Genomic DNA, 12044 nt, shown 5'->3' with positions numbered 1-12044 from the left:
ATTATTTTGTAATTTCTGTTAATGTTCGAATATCTGAATCTGTCGAATAAATAACTTAAATTTTCACTATAGCAAAATGTTCTTTATTTACAACTCTACTGTTGTAGTTGGACTTCACAATTACAATACCCGCGAAATGTCAGAAAGTTCTATGACTAGAGTTGCGTCATTACTAAACTAAGTTGAGGGGTGATTGGATACACGTTATTTCCAACATCCTAATACATGTTTAGCTGTTGATAGGGTTTTAATACATTCCGGCAGCTTAAAATACCAATATAATTGAAAAATATATGTTCCAAATTTTGTAGCCTTATGCTGGGAGCACTCGAGGGTTGGAAACGGGTCCTTTCCAACCTCCCTTAAAAGATCGGTTCCCAGTCTCGTCCGTTTGTCACGCTAGTAAATATACTGATCGGAATCACATGGCATTCCGACAGCATACTCAATAGAACTAAGTGATTGTAATAATGAATTCTGTGTAGTAGTTGAAGTTTTAGGCCTAAATAGTCATAGTAATAAATGAATTCATTTATAAATATATAGCGCAACAACCAAAAGAGAGGTTGACGTAATTAGCAACGAAACGATTTGTGTGCAAACAGCGTCTTACAAAGTTGATCAATGTCAACAGATCGAAACATATCCATTCCATGGAACTTTGCTATCGTTTGGCACATCCCTGCAAAAATTGTTGGATCATGTGGTCCACTTATGTCATACTGGAGTAATTACCATTCTACTCCACCGTAATGTAGCAATGCACCAACTCATGTTTCTACCCGAACATATTGTAAGCCAATCATTGATCGTTTTTCACGATTGTAATCACTACACGATGTTTATTGGACTGTGGGTACTCCATGGATTACTATGATGTAATGCTGAGCTGGAGTATATGGTCCAGTCCTAGGACATTGCAATGTTAATTGGACCATATTTTCTGTATGAATTGTGGTTAATTTTGGCGCACTCGCTTGGTCCATAGCGAGTACTTCATATATGCATGCATGGGGTACTCGCGAATTTTGCAGGGATGCAAACAATTTCTTTTCCAAAATTGAAGCATTACGGCAACACTAAGTCAGTTTTATTTTCACACGATAACAGTTCTTCGTTATCGGGTTATCGTTCCTTACTCGATGGCGGAAATTAATGAGAAAATACGAAAAAGTGCAGAATACAGCAAAAGTTTGTAAAAATTATTTTCCACGGGAAAAATTTGCAAAAACTTCTTCAACTGGTTCAAAATCAAGAGTATCCGCTACTGTATATAAATAACAAATGAAATTATGGCCGCAGAACAACGCGTGTTGAAACAGGATGGTTATTTGGATGTGGGTAGTGTTGAGGAATCGCGTAATATCGCCTACCATCCCCACTTGAATGTAATTCTTGTCTTCGACTCCAGCAATCAAGTGAAAATTCTCGATGTGCATTCCGGAGTTATATTACAGACGTACAATTTGGGTGGAAATGGTAAGAAAATGTTTATACAAATGTAAAAAGTGTGTTAAAACATCCACTTGGTTATACGTATGACTGGATGTATGTATGTCATATTTGCAACTCGTACAAACTGGTGTTAGTGCGCAATTACGATTGCGGAAAATTCGGTTTTTAAGACAGCTTTTTTAATAATATTTTAAAGTAAATCTTTGGTGTATTCATTAACAGGGGTCGACTTTTAAACTTCCACAAATGTTGGGAGATGGTGTCAGAAGACGGATTCCGACGCCGGGATCAATAATCCGAAAACGTATTTGGACACCTCCCAACATTTTTATAGGTGTATTGTTCTTGTAACAATAAAGGCACACATTCCGCATCCCAATTGCCAATTTTACCTACGCGAGGCGAATCCTGTTACAAATATTAATGCATCATACACATATTTAGCAGGCGAAGCTCTGGCGACCCCAAATTCCTCTTGGAACTTAGGGTTGGGGGCAGGATGGCCTGGAAGGTTTAATGTAGGTGTTGTTGTAGCAGTGCTTTGCCCCACCTAACAGCTGCGACCGATCACAAATTGTCATCAATATCCTCTAACGGGAGTCCAAGGAAACCTGCTGTTTCAACAGGAGATGACCATAATGAAAGGGGTGTTAGAGGCGTTGGTTCTACATTACAATTAAAGAGATGGTTGGTGTCATGTGGGGACACATTGCAAGTGGGGCATACATTTTGTATGTCGGGGTGGATTCTGGATAGGTACGAGTTTAACCTGTTACAGTAACCAGAACGCAGTTGAGCTAGAGTGACTCGCGTTTCCCTGGGGAGTATGCCTTCGTCTTCCGCCAGTTTTGTGTACTCTTCTTTGAGTACTGGATCCACCGGGCAATTCCTGGCATAAAGGTCCGACGCACAGTGTTTCATGTAGAACAAGCTAGCTGGACAAAATTATTTTATGAGATTATCGTTTCATATGCAGTCATTTATTACAATTAACGCGTTCAAAAGATATTAACGAAAAACCGAAAAAAGACCCGCGGGTACCTCCGAAACCGGGGGTCGGATCCATAGTATTTTTGCGCAGAACACCTTTCTGCGTTGGCGGCCTTCGGCCACGATTATAAAAAATAACCCTGGCCTACGCCATGCCAAGTCCGCGTGTGTGGTATAACCGTGGCTACCGCCACGGTGATGCACAATTTTTTTGGGGGTACAAACACAACAACAACCACATGGAAATCGCCAACTTCAAGTGCAAATATCTCCGGACAGAGATAAAATTTTTCTTTTCCGCCATCGGATTATTGTTCTCGAGATTAATACGCGTCGTTTGACACCTCTCTCGATATTTTTGGTAGCGTATTAGCAGTCGACCCCTCAACTAGACTATTACCATTTTTGCAGCCATATGTTCTTTTTTTTTTATTTTTTTTTTCCAAAATTTTACTTCATATGCATACATTTGCTTATTTCATGTACAGTAACTCATGTGAATAAGTGACATAGATCCAAAAAAATTTAAAGGACTTAAGAATATTACTTTATTGTACTTAAATTGAATGGACTACAAATCTCAATACTCTAAGAAATTCTAAAAATTCGGAAAAAAAATTAAAATTTTTTATGAAAATTCGTCGAATTTTTCAAACATTTTTTAAATATAATTTAGTTTTTGTTATATATCGGAACAAATTTTCTTATGGGAAATTAGTTAAAATAAATTTGCGAAAGCGAAAATTGTAAGAATTGTCCAAAAAGGGGTGTGTACTTATTTATGTAAGTGACTGTACATATGTACAGTCAGGAATGTAAAAGTGAATTACAATAATAATAATAACAATGTAAATAATTAAATTAATTATGTGAAAATTACTTATTACAAAAACTTAAAAGTAAATTATCATACAAAGTAGAAAAGACAATAGATTTAAATTAAATAAAACCTGATCCAACAAAAAGTTATATAGGTTATCTTTTGTAATTATGTTCTTATTCGCTATCATCACTTTCATTCGATGATTCACTTGTGGAATAGTCATGACCATCAGCAACACTACTGTGAAAGCTTGAAGCAACTGAGGTATTTATTTACTCCTCAACATTATCGGGGACAGTAAATTTAAGACTTCGGAAGTCAGACTTTTAAATTTTTTCTTAGGTATCTCCCTAAAACTGTTAACTAAAGGATCCGATGTTATAAGCAACATATTCATAAGATCTCTATTAGTGGCTTCACGCGACTGCTTTTGTGTGTTATCATCCCTGAATCGTCTCAAATCTTTGCTACGGGCTTCCTGTGCTTCCTCAGAAAGTTGACCAATAGGTAAAATTGCTGATTTTATAATATCAGTACTACGCACTAAGATTTTATGAACTGTAACAGGCATATTAAACCATGGATAGAGATCTATGTATAGTTTTTTAGTCTCGACCGCAAATTTTTCAAATATTGGGATATTTATATTGTACCCAGATGGTAATGCGCGAAGGAGAGTGTCGAATACTTTGATGAGCGTTAAATCCAATCCCGTAATCTCAGCACTAGCCTCAGAATTTTCGAAAAACCTACGAACAGTGTTGCCGTCATTGGTATTGCCGAAACCTGGTTTTGGTTTATCTACTATCAATCCAAGTACACTTTTAAATTTATTCTGGATTTCGTTGGAACGTAGCTTTACACTTTCTTTATCTGCCTCATTCCTAAGCTGCCATTTTTTTACTTCGAGGCGATAACTTATGTGAAGCAAGCATTCAAAACATCTTATCCATGCATGGAGAGTAGACAAACCAAAACCAAGATTATCTCGGTTAGGCGTAAAGTCCCGTAACTCATTATTCATATCTTTTGGAGTGGCACCACAAATATAACACTTTTGTGCGGAAGAAGTTTCAGTCAAAGCATTGCAAACTTTTCCGTCAATCATTGTTAGAAGCATATTGTGATTTACGCAAACTTCGTATTCTTCGAGCATGTACTTTGTTGGCAACAACGCATTTATCTCCTAAAAAACAATACAATTTTTTGTTTCTTTAGAAAAAATAAATTTAATTGGACGACAATACATGGTAGAAGAAGGTCGAAGATTCTGCCAAACAATGTTACCTTTTTCATGCTGTAATTGAAGAGGAACGAAGGAACCACCAGCGGGTAAGGGGGTAAGAATATACCCTATACTATATATAGGTATGACTGTCGTAAGAGGCGACTAAAATACCAGATTCAAGGGGTGTGTAGCGCAACCCTTCAGGTTCCCAGCGCAATATTAGCTTCTCCAAACCTAATTGTCAACCTCACCTATCCGCGGTGAATCCTGTTTCACTAAAAGACGAGGCTCTGGCGATAGCACCTTAATGGTGCTGTGGTACCGGAGCGTACCGGATCTGTATCCGGCAAAGGACCATCACATCGATAACACTCCCCAAAGCCTTCGGGGAGCAAACAGGTGTTGTCGGTTGCCGGATATACGCGTTGATACTTCTGCCGCATAAAGTAACTCACCAGAACTTCTAGATTGCAAGAGGTCATCCACTCGACGCCGTTTGGTTTTTTCACTGCAGCTAACAAAGTCCTTTTTTCGTCTTCCGGGGCCGGGGTTACCTGAAGAAGTGGTTGGTTGGTCTGATGGCCACTTTGAATCCACCGTTATTGTAAATGTGAAGTCTGGACCCGAAAGCCACTCCAAGTTTTTATTCAAAAATCGCTCCTTATGTCTTCCAGAAGTGTTCCCCTTTTGATCCAGCTTCGACGAATATGCCGATATTTGGAAGCTTAAACTTTTTTCGAATACTCGGCTGCTTCGCTTAAATCGTACTTAAGTACAACAAAACTCAATAATTCTTTATATCTGGTTTCCTTCGAATATTGTACCCAAATGTCAAAAAACTCCGTTCTTGGTACGGTTATAACTAAACTGCTTTGTGTTGTTGATTTTCCGACAGGGTGAATAGTTGATGATTGTTGTGCTGCCATTTTAAGTGTCGTTGATCGTTCTGATATGTTATCAGTTGTGCAGTATTTATATTACATTCAGGCATTGGCGTAGATGCTACCAAATGGGGTGTTTTGTGTAGCGTTCCTGTGTGGTTATACCTGCATTAGGATTGCTTTGTATGTACCTGTTTTTAAGCCTTGGTGACTGGTGCGGTAGGTTGTGGCAGGCTGAAGTCAGTGATCTTCGCCTTTTTGCTTTTAGTGTGCTCTTGTTGACCTTGCGCGTTTTTGTTTGTTGGCTACGTGTTTGTTCCCTGTACCTGGGAATTGATTTTGCCGTTTGTAGATCAGATTTAAAGGTTCAAATATCTCGCCGGAGGTGGTACGTACGTACATCCTAATTTATATGTAGAGATAACTAAATCTACAAAAAAAAAATTCAAAATAGATGTGCAAAGAATTCGCAATGGTTTTTTCTTTCGACTATTAGAGAATACTTGCGACTATAACATATGTAAAATTTAGCCCGGATGTCCGCGGATGTATGTAACTTTTTTGTCCCTAAAGTTAAAAATATAGAGAAAAAATACCTTTTCTTCTTAATAACGGAATGTTAAATATATTGAAAATACTCTAATTGCGAAAGAATTACTATTAAAAAATTTTACTTACCTTCGAGCTTAGAATCCATCAAAAAAATTATATAAAAGTGTTCACTTAAAAGAAATATGAAGCTTAATATTCAACAAGAATTTTGCAAATTAATCAATGCATTTTACGGCCACTTCTGCCTTCTTACTTCAATTACTCAATATATATGAGCAAAAATATCAAAAAAAAGCAAAACTCCCGTTATTTTGTTTGTTTTCTTTCATATCTCATTACACTTTTCTTGGAATAAGAACTTTGTTTTTGTCCAGCTAGCTTGTTCTACACGAAACACTGTGCGACGCCTGTTTGTGGAGTTCACCAAGGACCTGCTTGTGTTTTTTTGCTTCATACGGCTGAGTTCTCAGGTGCCGCATTTCCTCAAAATGCTTACGGAGATGACTCCTTAAGCCCCTAGGCGGTATTGGCTCATCAATCAGATGTCTGTTGGGATGCTCAGGTTTCTGGGTATTCAACAGGAACTGTTTGGTTAGCATCTCATTTCTCTCCTTGATGGGGAATATTCTCGCCTCATTATGTAGATGGTGTTCTGGGGACATAAGAAAACAGCCCGTGGCGATTCTGAGAGCAGTATTTTGGCAGGCCTGTAGCTTCTTCCAGTGGGTAATTTTTAGGCTTGGCGACCATATAGGGGACGCGTAGCACGCAATCGGCTGTCCAATTGCTTTGTATGTGGTAATGACCGTTTTTTTTGTCTTTTCCCCAAGTACTGCCAGCAAGGGATTGAAGGATTTTATTACGGCTCTGGGTTTTCGGAACAATTGCGGCTGCGTGCTCACCAAAATGTAGATCCTGATCAGACGTCACACCCAAGATTTTGGGGTGTAGGGCAGTCGGTAGGGTAGTGCCGTCGACGTGGATGTTCAAAATGGTCGACATTTGGGACGTCCATGTTGTAAATAAGGTCGCGGAGGATCTAGTCGGTGATAATGCCAGGTTTACTGGAGAGATCAGGGAGGTAGCCGTTTATTCTGTTGCAAAGCTCATCGATCTGTGGGCCTGGGCCTGTGGCTATTATTGTGCAGTCATCGGCGTAGGAAACGATAGTAACTCCTTCTGGTGGCGAAGGTAGCTTAGATATGTAGAAATTAAACAGAAGTGGGGATATAGGACGCCACCCTGTGGCCCCTTGTTTAATTCTTCTTGGGTTTGATGTTTCATTTCTAATTTGCACCGAAACCTGCCGACCACCCAGCTAATTTGCGGTCCACCTTTTAAGACATGGGGGAAGGGTAGACCCTTCCAGGTCTTGCAGTAACGTGCCATAGTTGACAGTATGAAAAGCTTTTGATAGGTCTAGTGCAACGTGTACTGTTCTATGGTCGGGGTTTTGATTTAAACCGCAATTTATCTGGGTGCTGATGGCATTTAGCGCGGTGGTGGTGCTATAGAGTTTTCTGAATCCATGCTGATGGCAGGCTAGCTGCAAATTTGCTTTGAAGTAGGAGAGCAATATGGCTTCAAGCGTCTTTGCTCCTGGCGATAGGAGAGATATCGGGCGATAGGACTCTCCTATGTTAGCTGGTTTCCCACGCTTTAGTAGCGGGACCACCTTGGCAATTTTCCATTTTTCAGGTATGACAAAGGTGGAAAGAGACAGGTTGAAGACATGTGTTAAATATTTGAAACCCTCTTTCCCTAGGCTTTTAAGCATCGCCATGGCTATGCCGTCTGGGCCCTTTGCGCTGGATGGTTTAGCATGCTCGATGGCCTCCTCAACCTCTTTGGCGGTGATGGTAATTGGTGACGCGCTGAATTTATGTTTATGTGCGTGTCTGTTGGCCCTCCGTCTATCTTTGTCGACCGTAGAATGCATTATATATTGTCGGGAGAAAGCGCTCGCACATTTTTTCGCATCCGACAGCACTTTATACCCAAAGGCGAAGGAAACTTTATCATTGTGCCTAGACGGATTCGATAGGGACTTTACGATGGACCAAAGTTTACTCACACCGGCAGAGAGGTTACAACCGCTTAGGTGCTCCTCCCATTTCGCCCGCTTTTGTTCATCCACAAGCAATCTGATGCGTTTGTTTATTTCCCTTATTTGGGGGTCGTCGGGATCGAGCTGTCTTATAAGGTCACTTTCTCTCGCTAAATTTGCAACCTCCGCCGGGAAGTGGGGCCGAACTTCGGGAATTGTACCGGCGGGAATGAAACGTGCCGAGGTGGATTCAATGACCTTGCGGAAAGCACGCTCCCTTGGCGGGCATCAGTCGGGATAGGGAGGGCAGCAAAGCGGTTGTCTGTAAAGGATTTGTATTCGTTCCACTTTCCTTTTTTAAAGTTTATGAAAGTGCGTTTTTCTGTGACGATGAAGTCGGCGGTACGCTCGAGCGATAAAAGTATAAGCAGGTGGTCGGATGCCAATGTTACCATCGGCTGCCAGTTGACGCAGTTTACGAGTTCTTCGCTCACGATTGAAATATCCGGCGAACTGTGACAGCTTCCTACCATACGTGTGGGGCGTCTCCGTTTATTGTGCAGAACGTCGTTTCTTCTATTTGATCCGCCAACACCTCGCCCCTACTGTCCGCCCGCAAGTTTGAATGCCATAGATCGTGATGGACATTGGAATCGCCTAAGATAATGCGACTGCTGCCAGTGAGTAAGGCGCTGATATTAGGGCGGTATCCACTGGGGCAACAGGTGGCAGAAGGGATGTAGATGTTGATGATTTCTAGGTTTGCATCGCCTGACCGGACAGATAAGCCTTGACGTTCTAAGACTCCGTCCCTGCGTTCGATGCCGGGATCAAATATATGATATTGCACAGAGTGATGTATGGTAAACGCGAGACCGCCTCCATTTCCGCTTTCGCGATCTTTTCTGTGAACATTATACCCAGAACAGGTCTGCAGAGCAGATCTTGCTGTGAGTTTAGTCTCTTGAATCACAGAAATGCGGATGTTGTGCCGCTTCATGAAATCGACTATCTCCGCGATCTTCCCAGTTAATCCATTACAGTTTAACTGCAGAACGCTGAAGTGCATAGGGGGAGACTTCGCCACTCTGGGAGTAAGTGACGGGTGACTACGCTTGGGTTGTGGAAGGCTAGGACGCAACTACTTTTGTGGCCCTGGGACTGGACGTCCTTGGGTAAGCACTGGGGTACCCGGTGTATTTGGGTATGCGGCCTGGCAACATGGCGCAACGAAACCCGTCGAGGGGTTTCCGTCGCGGAGACCAGAACATCTAGGAAAGTGGCACCGTCCATGGCAGGAGCTGTGCTGGCAAACCGTGCAAAGGGAGGTAGGGACTAAGAGTCTGTTTCCCTGACCTACACAATTGCTACCGGAAAAGAGGGGGAGAAGACGGGGGCAGGGGCTGACGCTCGGCATTGTTCCCAACTCTACTACGGAGATTGTAGCAATGAGTGCGCGAGCAGAAGCGGATAGTTGTTGTGGTTTGCTGAGCAGCAGGACTGTGGAAGGTAGTGGGGGGGGGGGGGGGCGCTAAGGCGCAGACTACGGGACGTCCTAGAGCGTGAACAGCAAGGAGCCACAAAAGATTTATAGAAGTTACGTGGACGTCTGGTTTTGGGATCTGGCCCAGAACAACCTGTCCGATGCAACCATCCCTTACACGAGACACACTGACAAGAGTATGACCGTCCTAAAAAGATTCTTTTCCGGCAGATGCAGCAAAACTATTTCTCAGGACCGGGGTCAGGAGACGGACTCGGATTGGGTTCGATACCTTCCCGGAGCAAGAGAAAATGGATATACGGCAAAGGACCATAAACATCGACAACACTCCCAAAAACCCTCGGGGAATGTTGTTGTTGTTGTTGGTGTTGTTGTTGTTGTTGGTGTTGTTGTTGTTGTTGGTGTTGTTGTTGTTGTTGGTGTTGTTGTAGTTGGGGCAGTGCTTCGCCCCATCCAATAGGTACTACCGTTCACAATTTGTAATCAGTGTCCTCTAACGGGAGTCCGAGGAACTTGCTGTTTCAACAGGGGTGGACCTGTTACAGTTCCCACATCGAAGTTGAGTCATGCGCGTTTCCTAGGGAGATTGTGCTCCTCTTCTGCGAGTTCTGGGTATTTTTCTTTATGTACTGGATTTACCGGGCAATTCCTGGCACAGAGGTCCGACGCCTGTTTGTGGATTTCACTGAGGACCTGCTTGTGCTTCTTAGCTTCATACGGCTGTGTTCTCAGGAGCCGTATTTCCTCATAATGCTTCCAGAGATTACCCCTTACCGACTGTCTTACACCCTAAAATCTTGGGTGTGACGTTCGATCAGGATCTACATTTTGGAGAGTATGCAGCCCCAATTGTACCAAAAATCCAGAGCCGTAATAAAATCCTCAAATCCCTAGCCGGCAGCACTTGGGGGTAATGATAAAGAAACGCTCATCGCCACTTACAAAGCAATTGGTCGGCCGATTGCATGCTACGCGTCCCCGATATGGTCGCCAAGCCTAAAGGTTACTAACTGGAACAAAATACTGGCTTGCCAAAACACTGCCCTCAGAACTGCTACGTGCTGTCTCCTTATGTTCACAGAACACCATCTACACAATGAGGAGAGAGTACACCCTATTAGGGAGAGGAATGGAATGCTAACTAAATAGTTTCTGTTGAATACCAAGAAACCTGCGCATCCCAACAAACATCTGATTGACGAGGCTACACCGGCCAGGGTTGTTGTTGTTGTTGTTGTAGCAGGGCTTCGCCCCATCCAATAGGTGCGACCGATCACAAATTGTCATCAATATCCTCTAACGGGAGTACAAGGAAACTTGCTGTTTCATCGGGGGGACCATAATGAGAGGGGTGTTAGAGGCGTTGGTTCCTCAATACAGTTGAAGAGATGGGAGGTGTCATGTGGGGACATGTTACAAGCAGGACATATGTTTTGTATGTCGGCGTTGATTCTGGATAAGTAAGAGTTTAACCTGTTACAGTATCCAGATCGAAGTTGAGCTAGAGTTGCTCGCGTTTTCCTAGGGAGTGTGCATTCCTCTTCTGGAAGTTTTGGGTATTGTTCTTTGAGTACAGGATTCACCAGGAAATTCCTGGCATAGAGGTCCGACGCCTGTTTGTGGATTTCACTGAGGACCTGCTTGTGCTCCTTAGCTTCATACGGCTGTGTTCTCAGGTGCCGTATTTCCTCATAATGCTTACGAAGCCTCTGGGCGATGTAGCCTCATCAATCAGATGTCTGTTGGGATACACAGGTTTCTGGGATTTTCAAAAGAAACTGTTTTGTTAGCATTTCATTTCCCTCCCTAATGAGGAGTATTCTCGCCTCATTATGTTGATGTTGTTCTGGGGACATAAGAAGACAGCCCGCAGCAGTTCTGAGGGCGGTATTTTGGCAGGCCTGCATCTTCTTCCAGTGAGTAACCTTTATGCTTGGCGACCATATCGGGGACGCATAGCATGCAATCGGCTGGCCAATTGCTTTGTTAGTGGTAATGAGCGTTTCTTTATCTCAAGTACTGCCGGCAAGAGATTTGAGGATTTTATTACGACTCTGGATTTTCGGTACAATAGGGGCTGCATGCTCTCGAAAATGTAGATCCTGATCGAACATCACACCCAAGATTTTAGGGTGTAAGACAGTCGGTAACGTGGTGCCATCGACGTGGATGTTCAATATTGTTATTATTATTATTTATTTAAAGTCGACGCAAACACAAAGGGGTCGACTAATTATTGTAATAGAACAAATACATATATTTGTAAATACAGAGCCATCCTGAAAATTAAAAAGTTTAAAAGAGGTACATAGAAAATTAGTATGTTATAAACATTTTACGTAGGATTGCATAAAAATCATTGTAACGCGAGCACCAATGACGCAAGGGACTATTTCTGGTAAAATTTTGCCGGCATAGAGGTAAATGAAAAGGCACAAAATGTCTGGAGGCCCTAGCGGGAACAGCAAGATTTAGTTGACTGATTAGGTCAGGGCAGTCAATCACACCGATGATGAGCTTGTGATTGAACATATCGCCGAGTAATACTCTACGATTCTCTTGAG

General features: G+C 42.3%; 1 protein-coding gene across 5 annotated transcripts in view; it reads left to right on the top strand.

Moving 5' to 3' along the window:
• Nucleotides 1–1151: 1151 nt before the first annotated feature.
• Bruce (BIR repeat containing ubiquitin-conjugating enzyme) overlaps nt 1152–12044 on the top strand; it is a 268342-nt gene continuing 257449 nt past the window's right edge. For all 5 annotated transcript variants that reach the window (XM_067760344.1, XM_067760342.1, XM_067760343.1 and 2 more), the window contains exon 1: nt 1152–1479. In XM_067760344.1, the coding sequence (XP_067616445.1) occupies nt 1293–1479 (187 nt within the window). In that variant the 5' untranslated portion in view covers nt 1152–1292. The remainder of the gene's footprint in view (nt 1480–12044) is intronic.

The sequence above is a fragment of the Eurosta solidaginis genome, chromosome 1, assembly GCF_040869045.1.
Source record: "Eurosta solidaginis isolate ZX-2024a chromosome 1, ASM4086904v1, whole genome shotgun sequence".
Taxonomy (NCBI): domain Eukaryota; kingdom Metazoa; phylum Arthropoda; class Insecta; order Diptera; family Tephritidae; genus Eurosta; species Eurosta solidaginis.
The sequence above is the reverse complement of the archived record's forward strand: the minus strand, read 5'-3'. Positions and strand labels throughout refer to the sequence as shown.